The 22,091-nt window shown below is 46.0% G+C and overlaps 1 protein-coding gene across 47 annotated transcripts in view; it reads left to right on the top strand.

The window, feature by feature from the left end:
* Positions 1–3,447: 3,447 nt before the first annotated feature.
* Positions 3,448–22,091, top strand: part of TCF7L2 (transcription factor 7 like 2) — a 196,217-nt gene continuing 177,573 nt past the window's right edge. For 5 of the 47 annotated variants that reach the window (XM_082423283.1, XM_082423313.1, XM_082423324.1 and 2 more), the window contains exons 1-4: positions 3,453–4,210; positions 4,488–4,554; positions 4,764–4,888; positions 16,863–16,931. In XM_082423283.1, coding sequence (XP_082279409.1) covers positions 4,022–4,210; positions 4,488–4,554; positions 4,764–4,888; positions 16,863–16,931 — 450 coding nt within the window. In that variant the 5' untranslated portion in view covers positions 3,453–4,021. Of the gene's footprint in view, positions 4,211–4,487; positions 4,555–4,763; positions 4,889–16,862; positions 16,932–22,091 lie in introns of all 47 variants that reach the window. The other 42 variants (XM_082423288.1, XM_082423287.1, XM_082423284.1 and 39 more) reach the window with 19 other exon arrangements.

The following is a 22,091-nucleotide window of genomic DNA, read 5'->3' as shown; positions in this document are numbered from 1 at the left end:
TGAATGTTAGAAAGGACCTAAGAAAGTATCCAGTCCAAACACCTCACCTGTCAGGTGAGACAGGACAAAGGGGCCATAGGTAACAAGACCAATGGCCAGCCTGTTTCTGCCATATTCCTTCAAGCACAGTCCCATATTTCAGAGGACATCTAGCACTCTGCCATAACGCCCCCCAGTAGGGAACTGATGCCTGAAAAGTGATTTATATAAACTGAAACTTCCTTTTCACGCTCCCCAATAGGGATGAACAAGGAAGTACCCATGGGAGAGGTAACCTATTCACTTAATTTTTGAGGCTAAAATGCAGATTGCTAATATCAACACAGGTCCAAAGAGATTTAATAGAGGGATGGCTGAAGGGGAGGAGAAAACAGAGAAGTGAAGCAGCAGAAGGGCAGTGGATGAGGAGGAGGAGAAAGCAAGGAGGGTTGAGGGACAGTCTACTTACAGCTCAGGACCTGGGTTGGCCCCGGGAGAGGCCTCCAAGGGAAAAGGTCCCAGCTTCTCCTCCAACCTGAGCACCCCGCAATATGCAAAACTCCTTGGCTCAGGCTGAAGTCAGAACTGGTCTGGTTTCCTCCCCGTGTTTAGAACCCCTGCTATTTGGGCAGAACTCTTGGTCCTATAAACTAGGAGTCAGTCATCAGTAACTAGAGAGAGAAGTAGCCTCAACACCGGGACACAAGCCAACTGTTGTTTAAAATTTCACAGCAAATCTACAAATTACATGTCCAGGTTGTGGGCCAACCTGACCTTTTTAAAAAAAATATTGTATTACCTTGCTTTTTGTCAATTTCAATTTCACACCCTCCCCCCACTTCTCCCCTATCCCCGCATCACCTGAAGCCCTTTCAGAGACTCAGGGGTAATTGACCCTCTGAGATCTTGCTGGTCTCCCCAAGCCTGTTTATGGCACAAAGCAACAGGATTAAATGTGGCACATGGGCTATCATGGAATAACTTTTAATTGCTTAATTAAATCAGAGATTTAAAGAAGGAAGGATTCAAGAGTTTCCTTTGAACGAGAAATATAAGGATATGCCAAAATGGAGGAGGTTACTAATCATCGGCAGAAAGCCCTTAATATTTACATATGATAAAAACGCAGGCCAGGACATTAAAAACAATAAGTACATTCTTTAAAATTTCAGTTCAGTATATTTATGAGCTTTCATTATCCAGGTAAGTCCTATAAAGGACATAGAAGACCTCAGTATCCAATTTAATTCAGATCAGCTTTAGACTAAAATAAAAGAACCACTGCACAGGACAAAGAAATTGCCACAAAATTGAGTTACTATAAATGTGTTCCCGTTTAAGTAAATAAGCCTTTAAAACAGGCCTTAGGAAAGTCTACGCTGTACACAGACTCAGGCACCTAAGTATACAGGTGACAATTAGCAAGCGTGAAAAGCTATGGTCATTTGCTAAATGTGTAAATCTAAAGGCAACCAAGTGAAAAGACCTAAAAAAAGGACACTGTTAAATCCATTTGTACATGGATTTAACAGTGAAGCATTTCATTCTTCATGTTTTTACTTGGTGTCTTAAAATAATCCCCTTTCTGTCTCCACTCACCCTCTTAGAAACTGTGCCCGCCTTATTTATTTATGAAGTCTGAAGGTTAGTCCTACCTGCTGAGACTAATTAGCCCTGTGCTTTGTATCCTATGCAATCCTGTCTGATTAAAGGTACACATTTGTTTTACTTCTTTTCAGCCTCCTTCTCACTCCACTTCTGATTTTCTGATTCATATTAAAGCTGGGAGTTAACAGTGATTCTCCTCCATAGCCCTCCCCCATGCCCCCACCACATTTTTATTTTGCCCGCATCTTACTCTTTAGTGTGCAAATGTGGTTATGAATTTTTCTCCAGTGCAGGGGAATGCATTGGCCTTGTCAATCTCGGTATCATCATTTTTAGTAGTGTTCTTTCTGAGACCTTAGCCTATAAAACAGTTTTGCTGAAAACCCAAACTCTCTAAATATTACATTTAAATTTGCTTTCTTTTGGAAAGCTTAGGTGCTGATGGGCCCGCTGAAAAGCAGGTGAGATGTTTTTTTAAGGGATGGGTGAAATAATTTAGTTCATCATGGACTCCAGACCAACACTGTTCCAAAAAGACAATTTGCTAATTCTTACTGACTTCTTTTTTTCCTGGTTCTTTCTGTCCCCTTTCACCTTGTAGATTCCAGTCCACTTCTCATTGGATATTTGCAAGAAAATGAGTGTTCTTGCCCCATTTTCTAGGGACACCGTGTTTTGGGACCCAGGCCTTTCCCCCTTCGACATAATTTTCTTCCCCATTTTGTAGCAAATCAATCTGCTCCCCAGGAGAGAGCCTAAAAATCAACAAATACCTGCCTCAAACCTCAGGTTTTCCGTCTCCTCCCAGAGGTCGTCCAGCATCAGCTGGGTTAGCAATTTCCTGCCAGAGCCATCTACATCTTGATTATTTGGTCAGTCTTTTGGGGATTTCATTTCAGACCCCCTTCCAGAAAGACTCCAGACCCAATGATCCCAAGGGTTGGTGAACTTTCAGTTTTGTTTTCCCTGGCGGTGTTAACGCCCAAACTTTTCACCTCCGAAGTCAGAATGGACTTTGAATCCTAGCTTATTTCCTACCACCTCCAAAGTCAGTTTAAAAAAAAAAAAAAAAAAAGAACAACACTTTACATTGAAAAGAATCATGTATTTTTCCTTAAGGATATTTTTAATGCCCTTGACAAACACTACAGTATTTGATTGTTTTTTGGATAAAAAGTCATCTTGGCATATTTATTCTAGTGAAACTTAAGATTTAATGAAATGATTCACTATTAATAAACAAAAAAGGGGAGGGAAGACCTCGTGGGTTAATAGTTTCTTTCATTGCAGATAACCAGGAACTTTGCCCAGCCCTCCACTTCCCCAAGCTCTCTGAAAGTGGAGGGTTGATCTCTCTTTTTGACCACTTCTCTTACATCCCGCCCAAGGGTGGCTGATTCCATTGCTGGCTTAACCACTAAGCACCAGCCCGCACCCCTTCCCCACAATACTCTCCTCCTTTCCCCCTTCCTTAAGACTTATTTCTAATATTTCTAAAGTGCACTTTTTCTGGGCCTCACCCCATCCCCGCCCCCCAAGTGGGCTTTCCTTCCGCCTTCCTCGGCTCGGATTCCTGACGCGGTCGCCACCCCCTTCCCCTCCTCTCCTACTCCGCATTGTCTTTCTGAAGCCACCCCCCTCCCGGAGCGAGTCCCCGTTCCCTCGCCCAGACTCCCAGGCTCGCACACACTCAGCGCAGGCCTCTCCCCCTGCACACTCCTCCCTCCGTCTCTCCCCCCCTCCCCCGCCCCTCTCCTCCTCCTCCTCCTCCTCCTCGTCTCCCTCCTCCCTCTCCCGGCGCCCGAAAGGATCATTGTTAGCCGCCCCCGCCCCGCCCACCCCGGCTGTTTATTTATGCAGACGTCACCGGGCCGGCCCCGCCCCCGGCATCTCATTAAGCGAGTGTGTTCCTCTCTCCCTGTCAATAATCTCCGCTCCCAGACTACTCCGTTCCTCCGGATTTCGATCCCCCTTTTTCTATCTGTCAATCAGCGCCGCCTTTGAACTGAAAAGCTCTCAGTCTAACTTCAACTCACTCAAATCCGAGCGGCACGAGCTCCTCCTGTATCTTCGGCTTCCCCCCCCTTTGCTCTTTATATCTGACTTCTTGTTGTTGTTGGTGTGTGTGTTTTTTTTTACCCCCCTTTTTTTATTTATTATTTTTTTGCACATTGATCGGATCCTTGGGAACGAGAGAAAAAAGAAACCCAAACTCACGCGTGCAGAAGATCTCCCCCCCCTTCCCCTCCCCTCCTCCCTCTTTCCCCTCCCCAGGAGAAAAAGACCCCAAAGCAGAAAAAAGTTCACCTTGGACTCGTCTTTTTCTTGCAGTATTTTTCTGGGGGGGGGGCAAAACTTTTTGGGTTTTTTTTTTTTTTTGGCTTTTCTTCCTCCTTCATTTTTCTTCCAAAATTGCTGCTGGTGGGTGAAAAAAATGCCGCAGCTGAACGGCGGTGGAGGAGATGACCTAGGCGCCAACGACGAACTGATTTCCTTCAAAGACGAGGGCGAGCAAGAGGAGAAGAGCTCCGAAAACTCCTCGGCAGAGAGGGATTTAGCTGATGTCAAATCGTCTCTAGTCAATGAATCAGAAACGAATCAAAACAGCTCCTCCGATTCCGAGGTAGGAAAAGCCCCTCGGGCTGGTGGGGTTCTTAATCTATTTCCTGGGCTTGGCAAATGTTGCTTAAAGGGGAGAAATCGGGGCTGGGGGCGGCGGCGGGGCGCCGCGGTGCCGGGCGGGCGGCGTGTGCGTGTGGTGCCACCATTGCAAAAACTTGTAACCCTGTTTTTCTCTCCCACCCCAAACCCCCCCACGTCGCTGATTCTTTTTCTCCCCCTTTTCCCCCCTCTGCGTGGCGTTTGCCCCTCGCCCTCCCCACCTCCACCCCTCCGGGAAGGCGGAAAGACGGCCTCCGCCTCGCTCCGAAAGTTTCCGAGATAAATCCCGGGAAAGTTTGGAAGAAGGTGAGTACGCCCCGCGCGCCCCGCAGCCGCCGGGAGCTGTCCCCCGGGCCCGCCGCGCCGCGCGCCCGGGCCCTGCGCCCCGCTCGGCCGGGCCTTGCGTCGGCCCGGCCGGGGCGTCCAGCCACTTGGGGCACTTTCTAAAAAGTTTCTCCTCGCTCTCTCCCGCTCCGCGCGGCCGCCGCCGTCCCCTCGCTGCCCCGCCATGTTAGCGGCCAAGAGGCAAGATGGAGGGCTCTTTAAGGGGCCACCGTATCCCGGCTACCCTTTCATCATGATCCCCGACCTGACGAGCCCCTACCTCCCCAACGGATCGCTCTCGCCCACCGCCCGAACCGTAAGTGCCTCCGCGCGCGGCCCCCGCCCGCTGCCCGCCCGCCCTTGCCTCCAGCCCGGCCCCGCATGCGGCCCCTGCCCTGCTCCCTCCCTCCCTCTCCCCTCCCTCCTCGCCTCCTCCCCTCCCCGCCTCCCCTCCCCCTCTCGTGGCCCAGGCAGCCCGAAACTCTCCAAACTTTTCTGCCTTTTGTGGACTGGATTTGTTTGCACTTCGCCATGTTCTTGCTTTCAGTTTGTTGCCTCGTGATGTTGGGGAGACTTTTCTTTCCAAGCAGGGCTTTGTTGGTTGGGGGGGAATCAGAAGAACTTTTTTTTGCGCTCTGATTCCCCCCGCCCCCTTTGGTGGTGGTGTTTGTTTCTTCACCCTGGGAAGATGCCTGTGTGGCTCTTTTTTTTCTCCCTCTCCCTCTCTCTCTCTTCCTTCCCTCTTCTGTGGCGTCTTGGGCTTTCCCCGGTTAACCCCTTGGCTGCCGCTGCCGGGGACTGAGTGAATGGGCTGCGCCCGACGCGCGGGGTAGAGTGGATTGTCCTCCAGGCGTTGGACTTGAGAACTAGCGGGCGCGCGGAGCCCGGGGCCTTGGAGAAGCGCCTCGCCTTTCTCTTTCGGCCGCTTATTTGTTTAGCTTTCTAGTGGCGATGGCTGGCTCTCAGCCCTCCTTCCCTTTTCCCCTGGAAGGTCACGCTTCCAAGACTGGTTCCACTGCAAACTTGGGGGCTCTGGGCTTCCTTTTCTGGGGCCACCCCGCAGGGCCGCGAGCGCCCTGGGCGCCGTGGCGGGCTCGGCTGCCCGGCGCGCTGGCTGCGGGCTCTCCCGGGCCGCGCGGGGTGGAGAGGCCCCTGTGGCCGCGGGTTTTGGTTTGTATGCAGCCGGGATGGCCTCCTCCGAGCGGACTTGATGTATTTCTAGGGAATTTTGGTGCCTTGGGATTTGTAGCGGGATCTGCGCTCGTCAGCTTCCGAGAAGGCCCTCAGTGGGCCCTGGGGGGCCAGAGACCAGGTTGTGCGGGGCCCAAGGGTGTATAGAGGGTGAGGGATGCCGAGGGCTCCTTTCCTTCAAAGGATTGGGCTGCTGATCGCGGGCCACCAACTTTGGGGGCTCCAGGGCGGCGCGGGGTGCCAGGCTCCGGGGGGGGCGCTTCCCGCGGCGTGCGTCCCGCGCCCCCCCGTGACATTTGTGAATAAGGCTCACCCTCTTCCCCGACAGGCCTCTGCCCCCTGCCCTCGCCCTGAACCCCCTCCCCCCATGCCACCCTCCTCTAAAAACCCTGGATTACGAATCTCTAGACGCAATCTCTAAACGTTTGTGCCCGGCTTCTCGGAATTGTCATTTTGCACCCTCTCTGGTTTGGTCCCCCTACCTCTTATTTACACTCACTACTTCTGTTTTCTTTTCTTTTTCGGTAACTCGAGATAGCAATTTGAAATAGTGCACCCACTGTTCAGCAGCCGTGGATTCGGTGCTTATGGCCGAGGGCTTGCCGGACGGGAGTCGATCAGATCTACAAGTGTTTTTAAGCATTAAAATATTAACTATCAGGTTTGACTTGTTTTTTTGGGCCCTGGCAAAAATGGCAAGGGCATGCTAGACCGGTCATTTTTTATGGCTAGGACAGAGAAATAACTATTACCCTCCCTCCCCCTCCCGCGCGCCCAGGCTTCTGCATGCTTGGGAAGCTGGGAGAGTGTTTCAGCTCGACCTCCTCCTGCAGGGCCAGCTCTTTCAGGCGGCGGGGGCCGGGCAGTGGGGTTGCAGCTGTAGGGGAAACATAGTCCGGTTACGTTGTATTTTTCTTGGGAGCCTGTGGGCATCCTGAACCGGGAGTATTCGGCTCAGAATCGGATAGTTTGTGTAATAACCAAGCCGACCAAGCGACATTCCGAAGTAACCCTGAGAATTTCTTAGTCTCCTCCCCTCCCCCTACGATGGAAGCCTCTCTGGTATTATTTTAAAATCCACTTAGCCATCTGAAAGGCCATCTGAATATTGAGCTTTGATGGCGGGCTTGCTGGCCTTCTTGACTCTTTGCAAACTCCTGTCTGTGACCGCTGGCAATCTTGCCGCAGGATCTCCTGAAACTCCAACAGTTGTGTTGCGCTGTAATTAGGAAACAGGGAAATTGTTAAAGGTAAATAAATGATTTCCCAGTGCAAAAAGGATGGCTCCCAACAACCCGTCCCCTTTGTGGGCACTGTAGGAATACTCGGCGTCTAGTTATTTTAATTGTGGACATAGCGGGTGGCCTGATGCTGTGACATCAGATGGAGTCTGAGAAGACATTTCTGAACTCAGGAGGCAGTTTTAGTATTTGCGTGTCAAACACCAACAGACATCTTTAGTGTGCACAGGCCCTTCCTCCTCCTATCTGTTACCTGGGTTAGCTGATGTGCTCCAGAATTAAGGTTATTTAAGCCGGTAAGTAGAGCCATGGAAATGAGGCTGAGAGGCTGTTGTGTGTCACTCCTGACCTCTCCGATCAGAGGGCCGGCTTGCAATTCCAGATTTGATACAGCTGCCGAAGGAATCTATAGGCAAGATAGCGGTCTTTTCATGCTCATCTGAAATTCTTAGTGCTTCATAGAGTGTGTTTTTGAGGGCAAGGTGTAAAGACAAATTAGCTGTATGTTCTGTTCTCTTCCGGACCCTCCTTGGTGGTGGTGTTCTTTTGCTACATATTTCTGTTAACTTATGAGTGTACCTGTAAGCAGTTGCATCCTTTAAAAAGCAAACTCTATGGATTCCTGATTTCTGCTTTTCTTTTTAAGAACGTAAAGGATTAAGGAGTATCATTAAATGGGTTTGTGATGAATAATATTTTATCTCAAGAATAACGCTTTAATTGCTGGAGACGCCATAAAGCTTGATAGTAATAATTTTATTTTAAAATGACAAAAGATTTCTGCATCACATGAATTTAGCCTTTGATACAGTAATAGGAACAGCTTTTAAAAAGATTTGAGTACAAAAAAGCATTAAGGTGAGAGGTCTGGTTAAGTAGATGGGAGGTGATAGAACTGCAAATATTAGAATTGTGGTAACATTTGATTTGTATATACCAAAGATAAGAATACTGTTACCATATTAAAGTAGATAGGAAAGAGTAGTTTTACATTTCTTTTTCCCTCCTGCCAAATTAGAATATGGGATATGGTGGCAGAAATTCCAGTTAGGTTTGAAATTCTTTTTAAGGGGTTGATTATTAGAGCTTTCGCATCTTCTTTGATCCAAAGTTATTTGCTTTTCAGCTGAAGCTGTTTGCTACTAGGTTGAACAAATAAATAAGCAGCATCTTGAATTCATTTTTGAACTTGGAATCCAGTATTTAAAGGAAACCAAGAGGGGCCTATTCATTGGGGTTTTATTTAGCCGGGCAGCAACTTCTCTTTCTGCCTGGTGAAAAATGGATGTTTTCTCCTCGCTCAAACAGCGTAATCCTTTCTAATACAAAAGATTTAGACCTCGGAGTGTGAAGGGTTAATGGTGGTCCTTCCCCATTGTCCTCCTACCCCCCACCTTCACCCCTGATTGTTTTGACAACACTTTTCAAAGTGTGACATTCCAAGCCCCTACATAACAATGTAATATTACTGTAATTACACAGGTCATTACATTTTAAATAGAGAACAATAAAATGCTTATCGCCCTGAAAAAGAACAGGTGTTCTTGCCCTTCTTTGGTATTTATGCTAATTGTTTTTCATCTCCTTCAGAAATATTTATGGCAAACATGTTTAGGTTTCAGTCTCAATGCAAAGTATTAATTCCGTGCTAATCTTTATAGGTTGGGGTTTAATGTCTGCAGTTTGGGTTATGGGCTCAACATTCACCCAGTAAGTCATATTTTAATGATTATAAATTTAATATGCCAGTGCTTTGCAGTTTGTTGAAATGAAAGCTTTCTGAAACCCCAGAAACAAACTATGAGGCAGTCGGGAGCCTGGAGTGTTTATCTGGAAGAAGTGTTTTTGGAAACTTTTGACTGCTGAAGGGAAGTAGCTTTCACTGATGCCCCCTATCTGATTGAGAAGAGATTTGGAGGAAAACAATCCCCGCTCTGGCTAGGAGTTTTCCCACCTTGATTTTAATTTTACTGATATGGATTTCATTTAGGGTCCCTGCTGGAAGCTGGTCAGCTTTCTGTTTCTTAGCCAGCTGTGAAAAAGTTACAGGAAGGTTTCCGGGGGCTGGCAGATCAAGAATGCTGTTCTGTTAGCAGCGCAGGATAACTGCAGTTCTGCACGCTATTAAAAAAATATTTGCTTTAGAAAACCAGCATTTTAATAGTTGCACCAGAGGCTGTGCTTTTAAAGATTACAGTAGAAGTCTTTCCAGGTTTTGAATGCCTCGTCACATCCCACGAGGTGCCTGCGTGCATGCGAAAAGCGCCTAGATTTCTTGGTGGAGAAATGTTGGTGCAACTTCTCTTACACATGCACAGGGGGTAAACTAGAAGGTATCTAAGAGGATTTTACATTTTGTCAGATGTTTCACAACAGGGGCCCCCGAATCACATTAAAAATGCACTGCAGAGAAAGGACAGCTGCAAATTTTTGTGTGGACGTGTGTTTCTGGACCATGACTAAAACTCCGAGGACCTTTTCCCCAGCTGTCTGGAAGTTCTGTGGAAGTTGGTTTATTGGCAGTGAAGTCTGAGGCAACCTGGATTTAGCAGAGGCTCTCTCCTACACAGGAAATAGATGACATTATATTGGGGGAAGGGACAAAACTTCAGGCAAGGAGTGATTTACTCCTTTTTTGTTTTTTTAAACCATGGCGTTGCCAAATAAATAAGCACTTTCCAGGGAAGTAGGTGTAAGCTTTTTAGTCTTGGTGAGTGGAATTAGATAATATCTTTAACCACATTTATAACTGTTTCGAGGTGACACATTTCAGAAGTTTTGAGAAGGAGCGGGGTGAATCAAATCCTTGAGGCTTTTATTTTTGAAGGGGGTGTGTGTTGTGGGCGTCTGAGTTTCTGCTGGGAGTGGGTGTTGGCAACGGTGTAAGTAAATCTTCAGCTCTGACTTATAATTGAGCACGTTTGTGAAGGAAATGGTTAATTTTACAACCAAAGGCAAACTTGCACCTCGACAGGTCTGCTGAAAGAAATGTGCCCCAGTCCTTTGCTGGCAAGTGCCACCAGGTCATAAATCCACAGGCTTTATTTACAGCCCATAACACTTATGAATGTTAAGATATTTGACGCCACGTTGGCCTTATAATATTCGAGGTCCGCAGACACTGGCAGTAGCTCAGATTTCTCTCACTAATTATAAGCAATGAGATGGGGGTGGGGTGTGGAGAGCCCTTCGCAAAAGCTGCCCTCTCCCCTCCTCTGACCCCCATGCCTACAATCTGAGCTTACTGAGACAGGCACCCCCTCCTCCTTTGGCAGCTGACTTGTACTTTTCCTCCAGGCTATTGTTACACACATTTATAAAGAGCACTTTCAGTAATGGAAATTCAGTTGGGTGGGTGGGAGAGGCTCGGCACAAATGCCTTTTTTCAAAAGCAAAGTTGCTCTAGGTGTTTGCATCTCTTTTCCTTTTCTTCTGGCTTCTCCCTTTTTTCCTTTCTTTCTTGCCTTTTTTTTTTTTTTTTTGAGACCCTCTTGCCTATATTGTGCATATTTCCCAGAATACTTAAAGAAACCTGATATGGGAGACGGGTCTTTAATTTATACGAAGGGAACGTACACACATTGCATAGTGCGCTAGTTAACGTGAGGGTTTAAAAAAAAAAAAGTGCCATAGAGTGAGGAGAGTTGATTAAAAGAATTAATAGATGAGAAAAAAAAACATCCAGATTTACCTTGCGAGTGGGAAGGCCATTCATTTGGGGAAAGTGCACTGGTATCTGGGGGAGGAAGCACAGAAAAGTAGCAGGGGAGGAAGAATAAATGCTTGCCTGAGAAAGATTAGAAAAGTATAAGAAGATGGGACAGAGATTTGGGCCTGAGGAAATGGCTTGATTGAAATTAGGGATTAGAAGTTTCTTATGAGAGGTAGAAATACCATGGGTGGGGGGGGGGGTGGCTACTTAAAACTATATGGCTCTGCTCAGTAAAAACTGGTCCCAATCCACTTTTCACCCAAAGAGCTCTATCCAGCAGCAGATAGTATTTCATGTAAGTTATCGTGTGAGGAGCTGGGGATGGGGCATCTGTGGTCAAGACCCCGATGTGACAGAGAAGGCCAATTAGCCTCCTGATTTTAATTCATTCTTAAAAAAGTGGGCTTTCTAGTGTGTGTGTTACAAACTGACCACCTGGTAAAGGGGGAGTGGGATTCTGAGGTGTGTGGGTAACTGTTGAGGGGGGTGGGAGCTGATCGCACTGTCCTTGCAGGCCAGATCCTTCCTTCCATCCAACCCAGACTTCAAGACAAGAGGCCGAAAGGTTTTATTTTCTAATCAATGGAATGCAGAAACTTACTAGCCCTCAGGGACAGATATGAATCCCTTAACAGCTCATTACAAAGATGGGGCTGTGGGATCTTTGAACGCGTTATCAGCCCTGGTGTTCTTCGGTTTTCCCAGGATAGGTTTTTTCTTCCTTGGGCACATGTGATTTCAGGCTGGTAATTCGTCTGTAATATTTTATTCTTTTCTTTTTTTTTTTTTTTTTGGTCATGAAGTAGCTCCAAACAGCTCGATCTACAGGGGGAAGGAATAGTTATTAGTGGGATCAGCTCTGAAGGAGTTAAAATTGCTTGCTAAAGTTTGGCATCATGAAAATAAATTTGAGGCCTGGTAGACATTAGTAAGGCACAGCACATTTACAGAGCTTAATTAGTACGAACTGTAATTGTTCATGGTCTGCCAGAAGAAGTAATGTTCAGGAAAAGTGGAGTCCTTCTCTTGCAGTCTTTAGTTTGAAACCGATAAATCACTTGCATATTTGTGTAGTGATTCAAATGGAGCTAAGACCTCTCCCATCCCAACATGTGGTAAATTGTAAAGTCAATGAATTGCAGATGTAGGCTACAGTGAGATTCTCTAAGAAAATGCAGAATGAATGGGAAAGAGTGATGCTATAAATATTTACTGAGAAGAAAACTAGGTTCTTGCGTGCTGGACCAATTATGATGTACTAAATATATTAGCAAAATGCTTAAAAAATCGAGAGGATTTGTGTGGGTCTTTGGGTGGGTTGGTTGGTTTGGGAAAGTGAAATAAAAGGCACTATGTTATTGTCGTGTCAGTTTTATTAAGCCTGAATCACAATGGCATACCCAGGGAAGGACACATGAAACCCACATTAATGCAAATTAATTCGTTATGAGTTGCAGCGCTGTGACTGCTAAGTGGAGTAATGATGGGGCATCATTTTAAGAGTGTTAGTGTAGCAACTTTTAATGAAAAATGCTGTGTTAGGAACATGTCTCAGCACTTTAGCCCACGTGTTTTTATATGCTGGAAATGTGTTTTGGACAAGAGCAGGAAACTTGCTTCACTTTATTCTCCCCTCCCCCAAACAGTTTAAGAAATGTAATTATGTTTTGATGTTTAAAGAAAATCATCTAATTTTCCCTCAAAAAAACCAATCCAAAAATGCCCATCACCATAACCAAGTTCAACTTCCACTTATTTCTTTCTTTCTTTTTTTTTTTGCAAGAGACTGCAGCACAAAGTAGAAAAACAATGAATGTAGCATCCCCCCATAGACCAATAGATATAACTTTATTGAAGTGATTTCCCCCCCTTTTTTTTTCTTCTTAGAGGATTTTGGTCTCAGGCAGTGTTGCAAGTCAATACTTCTTTCCCCAAATGTGAGTAGGTGGATGTGTATGAAAGCTGTAAAAGTTAATGATCGTTCTCTGACTCATAGCTGATGGTTTCAGGTTGAGGAAAAGAAAAGAAAAAATTAATGAGGGTAAATAGACATTTGATGGAACGTTGAGACAGTAGGAGAGATTGTTCCTGTGTCTAAAGGCATGTGTTTTGTTGCAGCAGAATTTCTGAAGGAGAATGCCAGGAAGTGAAAAGGGGTTGCCTTTGTTAAGTTGTTGTTGTAGGAGGGTACAGATGTTCCGTGTCTGGATCGTTGCAGGAATGTTTAAGCCTCCATACCTAGCAGTCAGTGCTGGCTTTGCCTTCCCTGTGGAAGTTAGAAGTCCCCTTGGCATCTTTTAAGGGGGCGGGCAGGCACCCAAAGGCCTGGTCAGAAGTTTATTTCCCACTAAATGTAAGAGGCTCCCAGCATAGGGCTGGGGGTGCTGTCTCTGTCCTGCAAAATGACTGGTGACTTAAGAAAAAGTCTTAGATATACTTAAGCCTCTATTCTGCCTTTTATGCTAATGACATGGAAATTAAACTTCAAGTGCCTCACGGTGGTAGCTACAGGGGAGAGGAAGGTGGACCAAAAAATCCCCCAAACCAAAACCATTTAGGAAATGAATCTGAATTTCTTCTTCTTCTTTTTTTTTTTTTAAATAGGAAGCTTGGTGATTCATAAAACTGGAAATAAAGCAAATGCTCCCCGCTCTTCCCAATTTAGTGGAATGAATAGGCATACAAAATTAATCTTCATCCTACTGGAAGTTTAAAACCCAATGTAGTGTTCCAAGTTTTTTAGTCACCTTTGAGGATGAGATCTCTGTGATTGAAAAAGCTGTTTCCCTTTTCTCCCCTCTCTGGGTATCTCTGATGTCTTGTATCTGAAACATCAAATTTAGGGCCAGTAGTAGTGATTAGAAATGAAATCAGAGAAATCAAGACAGGATTTCTTGATAAGGGAGGTGGTTGATCGTAAAATGTTGGTTTTTGAATTGCTGGAAAATGTAGGCAAGGCTGTGCTGAGCACCACCGCATCTCCATGGCTCTTCCTGTGGACCGGAGGGGGCTGGGTCACCGGGAGGTGTTCGGATGGGTGGTTGGGTGGGCTTGGCCACTGTAAACAAGCACACAGGAAGGGAAGGTTTGTTTTGTTGAGAGTTTCACAGGAAGGCATGACATGAAAAGTACCTTGGAGTTCTCATTTGGTGCTGCTTCAGGATGCCTGGGGAGGGCCGGGGCAGGGGGGAACCACGTTGAGGGTGTGTTGCGGGCCCAGGGTACAAGAGCCACAGTTGCTGGATGCGGAAATGACGCGCAGTGCTGCAGGTGGCCAAGAGCAGGGGTGGTCCCAAGAGTCCAGGCCTGGGGGAACCTGGTTCTTAACTCAGATGAGCCTTAGATGGCCACCTAAGATCTCTCGAGCGCCCCTCATCTTCCAAAAGCAAACAAACAAACAAACAAAAGCACAAAGGGCCAACCCTCTCTTGCTCTTTCTTCTAGCTTTTTACGGAGATATAAATAAATTATTGTTCCAGTTTAGAATGCCAAGTTTTTACTGGGTCCTTGTATTTTATCATTGTCTTAAAAAGCTAGACTATAATGAACAAGGCATCTCTGTGTTTTACAGAGATGGAAAAAGCAGTGTTTAAAGGGTGTGTTTTAGAAAAGAGTATTTGGGAAAAGAGGGGGTGGGAACCCAAAGGAGAAACGGGAAAATTGTAAGTCTTCGTCGCTGTTGCTGGGGGAAGTTTAAGCTCAAAATCTCTCCAACACAGTGGGTACTGGCTGGGAGTGAAGAGCTGATTGGAGCTTGTACCGTGTGGATTTATGAGCTGGTGGCGGTTATTCTGTGTGCCTGGATACCTGAGGAGGGGCGTTGCATTACTTGGGGATGTTAGATTGGTGTGTGTGAAGGTGAAATTAACTTTGTCCTACCAGATTCTTAAGGACCTTGCAGCTGCATTTTTACTGTCTTTAATTGTAGCATTCTCTCTGGGCTTGTGTTGTTTGGGTGGTGATGAACGTGAGGGTTAAGTGTGGAACCGGACAAATGGAAATTGAATTTGGATTAGCCACAGTTTCATTAATTTATTCAGAAGGCTGCGATTATATGAAATTTTGTTTCCACGACGTATACTTAGTTATCAGGTGTCCATTGGATTTTAATTGATGATAGGAGATTTCTGTGGTTACCCTGAGTGCAAGATTGCCTTAGGGCTCCGCAAGGTTTGTGGGAAGAAAAGCTTGGACAAGTTTCCATTAAGCTCTGAATCAGGCAGTTGGAAAATCGCAGCCTAAAACCGGCTGAAAGGGGGGACGAGGTTTTAGTGTTGCCTTCTCTCCTGAGCAGGGGAGTCCCCCGCTCCGACAAGAGCTGCTCTCAGCCAAGAATTCCAAACTCGCAGAGGAACCTATCCCTCGCACAAAAGTTGTTTTAACACAATGCAGAATTGTCACAGTAATTAGTGCGATCTCCGCTTACTGACTGGCAGTTTTCACAAAAAGGACAGGGGGGCCAAGGGGGCAAATTCATCTGTCTTTTTCAGTGACTCACTTTGGATGAACTGCTCCTGAGTGTGTGTGTGCAGGGGGGGGGGTGCTGTGTGCGTAGGGGGGCTTATCTCAGTGGCTCAGCCTTTATCTTTTGTTGTTTCAGGGAGTGTGATTCATTACTGTGCTTTGACAGGTAAAGGAATATATATATTTTTGGCCCACCTTTATTGTGCCCCCTTTTAACTTTGATTACTATTATGTTTGGGAGCAAGCAGACTCCTAATATATATACAGGCAGTGTGTTTTTGTTTGTTCACTTGGAGCAGATACAGTGATCTCAGAACCCACTATATCCCCAACTGGGAACAGTACAGCCTTACCCCATGAGCAGTATGCATTTAGGCTATTTAAAAAATTTCATTACTACTGGGTTGCGTTTAGTTTGAGTTGGTTCAGAAGTTCTTATGTGAATTTCTTTTTTTTTCCCCCCAAAATAGAAACCTGTATAAACTGAATAATTTTTCTTGCAGGGAGCAAGATACAAAATAATGGGGTCTAAAGAACGGCTATACAGGGAGGTTCTGGTAATAGTAATTGTACAGTGGTAGTAATGGCAATAGTTTGCTATAGTAATACAGATCTGTGTTTGGAAATGTAACTGATTTGCCTATTGCTGCGAGGGAGATGGGCAGTGATTTCATAGGACCGTGTGATTCTTCATCATTTGTTCGTTTATGGCCAATTAAAATGCATTTTCAGATATTGTTGAGACCTTTTAGTGTTTGTTGTATTGTTTATAAAATAAGTCAGCAGGTGGTGTTTGTTCTCCCAATTGGTAGGAGCCCAAGATTAATAAGTACTATTTGGGAAGAGAAGAATTTGGAGAGGCCTCTTGGTATTCCTTTTTATTTGGCGCTACCCATTTCTTTGATGGTAGATCTATAGGGCTTCAGAGGGAAAGGCCCAGGAGAGACTTTAGCCTTGTGCTGTGGAGAGTCTGGGTGAACCAGGGATGTACCTTCACCCAGGGGCCCCCAAAGAGGTGGTCTTTAGAAAACTCAGTGGCTCTTCGGCACTGGTTGGCTCCTTCTTTGGGGAAGTGTGGATTCCTAGAGTGCGTGCGGGCTTCAGAGCTGTCCTGAGCCGTCCTGGGACTGATAGCTGAGTCATTGCGAAAGAATGTATAAGGCATCGAGTGGCCCCTGAATTCTGCCTGCCACATTTGTTTTCCCCAAAATAGAATTGTGTTTGAGGGTGAGAGCCTAGTTCTCAGAACTCTGGGGGGCTTGTACCTTTGCAGTCTTGTGGCTTCTCACATCCTTTCTCTCCCCAGTCTTTCCCTCTTGCCTACGTGTCGCAATTCTGATGATGTTTGCAACACACAGTTAATTTTTCTGCAGCATCTTGCTCAGCACACTGGCTTCCTTTATGTCTTAATGGGCGTCCGTCTTTCCTTTTCATGTCATTGATCCTCGCTCCTGGCCCCCTCCACCCCCCTTTTGCTTATTGAATAGGTGCTTTTTTTTTTTTAAACTAGATTATTATGAGCATCTTATTTATAGCAACAAATAAAAATACAGAGGTCTTGATTGAATGCCAAGGCTGCAGTTCAATCTAGGAAGGTTTGTCTGCTATTCATAAACTGCTTAAGATGTTTTCTTGTAGTTTGTGACATAAGCAGAACGCTTTGATTTGGTTTCTTTCTACAGCTCCATTTTCAGTCCGGGAGCACACATTACTCTGCGTACAAAACGATTGAACACCAGATTGCAATTCAGGTAGGACATGCAAGAGATCCCGAAGCTTGATTTGTCAATGTGTAGGTCTCTTGTGTCTCTTATTCTCCACCCCTCCCCCTGACCTAGGTGATGATGATGGTGACGATGATGGCGGTGTGGTGGTGGTTGATTCTTCGGGGGAGGTGGGAAGCAAAGAAGAAACAAGAGCAGAAGAAATGCTGCTAAAATGATTTAAAGATAGGGAAAGAAGGAGAAGCCTGTGTTTTTTTGTTAAGAGCATCTTGATCAGGCATGATGGGCACACAGACCCCCTAGCTTGGCTACTGTTTTTTTGCTTCAGGAGGGGTCTTAAATTGGGAGTCACATGAGGTGACAGAATGTGAATGGGAAGAATTAAGGGGGGTGAGATGGGAGAGGAGGCCGTGTGACAGCCAGAGAGTTGTTTCCGGTGGATCAAAATCATGTTAAGTGGTGCTAAGAATATCACTTTTGACCTGATTGTTCTGAAATGTTGATTTCTCTCGGACTTGTTGATACATGACACTGGAAGTGCTGGGAGGGAAAGGCGACGGATCCCAGCTTCTGATGAGTGTCCTGTTTCCTGCTCACGTAGTACTTCCATTCTCTTAAATCCAAAGGCTAAACAAATCACGGACTAATATAGACTCAGAGCTGAACTGATGCCAACAGAGTGCAGTAGTGAAGGGAGAGCAGACTAATACGATTTTCGTCTGTCTGCCTGGCCTGGCCAGGATGGATGGACCTCATGGTGTAACTAATGGTGCCGAAACTTCTTGAGTCCTCTGCTTCTGGGTTAACCCTTCAAGGGGAGGTTTTGAAACCCGCTGTTGGGGCATTCAAGTCTGGCTCTGGGGTCTTCTCTCCTTGGAAGCTGGTGTCGCTTGGTTATATCATTCCCATTCTTCCCTGGCTCCCTTTCTTGTGGTTAGCCCTTGCAGATAACTTGTGTGTGTGTATGTGGTCCACAGCCATATCGCATCTTTGTAGCTGTGCTGTTTCAAATCTGCCTCTGTCTGGAGAAGACTTTCCAGTAGCCCTTTGCCCCAGGTACATTGTGAATTATTCCTCTAGTGAAAAGCGGGACTCAGCAGACGTTGTTATTCGGTGGAGCCCCTAGTATTTTGTACTCATTTCAAGGTGACAGTGACTTATTTTAAAAATATTTTGATTCCTTCTGCAGTCGTGCTGCTGGTCCGTGTGTGTATTTTAGGGGAAAGTACGACTCTCGATAACGCTCCTCCACCCCCAGATTATTTCCAAGGCTCGTGTTTTTTTTTTTTGTTTTTGTTTTATTTTTTGGATGCGCTGCACAGCATGTGGGATCTTAGTTCCTCAACCAGGGATCGAACCCGTGCCCCGCCCCCCGCATTGGAAGCATGGAGTCTTAACCACTGGACCGCCAGGGAAGTCCCCAAGGCTGGTGTTCTTGCTGGCGCTCTCCCCGGGGGACCCTTCTTCCTTTGGATCAACAGCACAGTGAATGTTGCTCCCAGAAAAGGGTATAGACTCAGGGCTTGGTTGGAGAACAAGCCCAAACCCTAACTCTTGATGAACGGGTGATGAACAGTGTCCCGAGGCCTGCTACATCTTGTGGAGGGCTGGAAAATCCTGTTGCCTGGGGGATGGGGATTGTCAAGGTTGAATAGCGTCACGATCCCTATCTTGGAGTGGAAAGGCTGGCTGGGGCCATGTCACTGGGAGACCAGCCGAGCCCAGAGTAGCTGTTTTGTGTCTTTACACCCGTTGCTGAAGTGTCCCTTGTTAGGCCGAGCAGTTCGTCTTTCTCCAAACCACCTGGCACAGTGCGGGCCGTGTGAAGCGCTGTCTCAGGAGGGAGATGGAGTAAGTTACAGAGCTCATTGTCTGGAGGACTGAAAGCATTACTACTCGTCCATGAACAGGTAGTATTGTCCTCCTCTGCCTCTGTTTGCTAAGGCATGATGCCCATGTGGGCAAACAGAGAGATATTTTATTAGAGACCCAGCACCACCATGCTTTGAGGATTCATTCTCCCCCAATCTCTGCTAGACCAGGATGAGGTCAAGCCACATGGCACCTAGCTGTAATTTTAGTTTGACCATCAAAGGATAAATGGCGAAACAAAACGAAACGAAAGCAGCAAAGGGGAAAAAAAGAGGAGACCTCAGACACAATAAAATTGTTCCCAAGGCACATGGCAGCTCAGTAGCGACGTGAGGGTGAGAGGAGAGGGTGGCCCTGCTTTGGTACAGAGTAGAGCGGATGTTTGCCCTCTGCCCCATTCTCCAGTTTAAGGCTTAGATGCAACGTGATTGTCAGGGCAGAATTTTCTTCCCTGGAAATTTAAAACGGTTTAACCTTAATAGGTACAGTATTTCAATCCGAGCTGAGCTGGTTGCTTTCCTAAGCTATATCCTGAAATAACCTAGAGCAGAATGACACCATGCATGCCATGAGATTCCTCCTCCTTTCCCTTCCCATGCCTCCTGTAATCTCAGGACTTGGCCAAGTGCAACGTTTATATGAATGGCTTGTGAGTGATTCTCTAGATGTGTCTGTCATGTTCTTCTAAAAGGTTTGGACACAGTATCAATTGATGTGTTGGGATCTTCCTCACTTTTGACAATCTCCTAACTCCTGTCAGTTTTGAAAAGACAAGAGCAACACAAAAGCCATGTTTTCCCTAAATGGTTAACACAGTATAATTGGAATAAAAATTAAAAGGCCTTTTTTTTTTTTAGAGACATAGATATTTAACTCTATTGACTTGTAGAGAGTTTTATTGAGATATAAGTACAGCACAGTGCACAGATCTTCAGTGGAGAGATGGATGAACTTCTACTTTTGTGAACATCCATGAAACCATCACCCAAATCAATATATAGAATGGGGTTGGAATGCTTTTTCTGTACAGGGCCAGATAATAAGTATTTTAGGCTTTGTAGGCCAAACAATCTCTGTGGCAGCCTCTCAATTCTGCCATTGTGTGTGAAAGCAGCCAAAAATAATACCTAAGGGAATAGGTATAGGTGTAGCTGGGTGCCAATAAAACTTTATTCATAAAAACAGATAGTGGCTGAATTTGGCTCATAGGCTGTAGTTTGCTGGGCCCCGAAAAGGAGTATTACCAATTCTCCTGGGGTCTCAACGTATTCAAAGCTTCCCCCGACTGCTGACAAAAATTCTCACCCTGGATTAGTTTCATCTATCACCATGGATTGCCTGTTTTTTAGCTTCTTAGCAGTGGGATTGTGTAGAATATACTGTCTCATGTCTGGCCCGACTCAGCATTATGCGTGTGTTTCATCCCTGTTATTACCTGCAGCATAGTTTGCTCCTTTTTACTGCCATGTACTATGCCACAATGCAGGTGTCCTTTCTGTGCTTTTGGCTATTTGGATTGCTTCCAGTTTCCTGCTACTATGAGTATAAGGCCCTAGTAACATTCTCACCCACATCTTTTGGAGGAATGTATGTGTTGGATTCTGTTGTTCATACTCAGGAGTCGACTGGGGGAGTGATATGTGTGTTTAGCTTGCATTGCCCTTTTGAGAGAGACTTGAACACTGGATTTCAAATGATATCTTTTGAAATGCACCAGCATAGTGGTTGTTGGGTGTGTGAGTGACACACAGGAGGCAGAGCAGTAAAAAGATCTGGGTGGGATCAGAGGCCAGTTTGCCCAAGCTCCGGTGCACGCCCCTTCACGCACTGCTTTGCTTTCTGGCCCCAGTGGGAGCTCCTCCCACTGGGGCCTGTTTCTGGGAACTCCTCCCACTGTCTCCATTAACCCGGAAGAGATCCTGCAGGCTGAGCGCAGAGGTGGTCCCACTTTGCAGATGCCTCCCAGGGGTGCCCTGCAGGTGATTGTGGATAAACGTTTAAGCACTATCCCCACTACCTCCCTGAAGAGAGCTCTTCCCACACTCCTTCCAACCCCAAGAGCAGGGTTGGAATCAAGGTCAAGATCCACAGAAGATGTTTCCCTTGGTTTTCAGAACGGCTACTTCAGAACCAATTATGCCTTTGTTTTAAGAGTATTTTGGCCAAAGGTTGATGTTTTAACACCAAGTCAGATGTGATTTAGGAAAACAAAACTCCACACGCAGCAAAAACAAACTGTGTAGACCTTTCTTGGTTGTTTTTCTTTTCAGATGTGAAGTGGTTTGTGTGTGTGTGTCTGTGTGTGCGTGCACAAAGACAACTAGGAGAAGATCCAGAAGAAATGGACCATTTTATTTGTTTACACAGCTGAGCGGTGGAGATTTTGTAGTGGGTGTTGCTTTCCCTTTCATCTTCAGGCTTGCAAGCTTCCATCTGAGTTCTCCCAGCCCATACCATTCTGCTTGGTCTTAGAACTCATCCGCCATGATTCAGTAAGGCCTGAGGACCTTCCTCCAGGGTCTGGGTGCTTTGTGGAGCCAGCGAGAGAAGGATACAATTTGGAGAGTGTCCTGTCCCCTCTTGGTCCTTTATTATTGAATGTGAACTTGACACCGAGTCTTGTCCGAGTCTTAAGTCCGAGTCTTAACATTGTTAAGATTCCTAAGGTGCTATGGCTCAGGGTCTATCTCTTTGCCCCAGTAGATCCTTGGTGTTCGTGATAAAAATGTCCAGAGAATTGTACCAGCAGGTTTGGGCAGGATGTTTGAGGGTGCCTGGCTTTTCCCTAGTTCATGTTTCGGATGGTCGTCTCTTGTGTTCTGGGCCCTCCCTTGCTCCACAAGTTCCCTGGCCTTTCAGGTTTCGTGAGGATTTGCTGTCTCCATTGAGGAGCAGATCTGGGCTAAGGGGGAGAACTCCCAGAAGCCAGTTCTTCATACAGTTCTTTAGTCCCATCACCAGACTGGCTGTGAGATTTCATGTCCACTTTCCACAAAGAATGCAGTGTGTGTGTGTGTGTGTGTGTGTGTGTGTGTGTGTGTGTGTGTATGTATGTGAGAGAGAGACAGACAGGCACAGATGTCATTTCGCTAGAGTAGTTTGACAAAGCCTCTGGGTGCCAGTTAACGTATTCAAAAGGTTCACTCACTTGCCAAAGTGGTGCGTTTTAGCCTAATTGTCTAATTTAAGTGCATTCCTCAGAATGCTTGTTCATTCATTCAAAAATATTTATTGTGTGTCTAGTGTGTGCCAGGCCCCTGGGGAGTTCATCAGTGAGCAAAACGTATCGAGGGAGCTTCAGTTTTGGTGACGTTT

This window comes from Balaenoptera physalus, assembly GCF_965194825.1.
Source record: "Balaenoptera physalus genome assembly, chromosome: 14".
In the NCBI taxonomy this organism is placed as follows: domain Eukaryota; kingdom Metazoa; phylum Chordata; class Mammalia; order Artiodactyla; family Balaenopteridae; genus Balaenoptera; species Balaenoptera physalus.
Note: the sequence above shows the minus strand (reverse complement) of the source record. Positions and strands in the feature narration are given on the sequence as shown.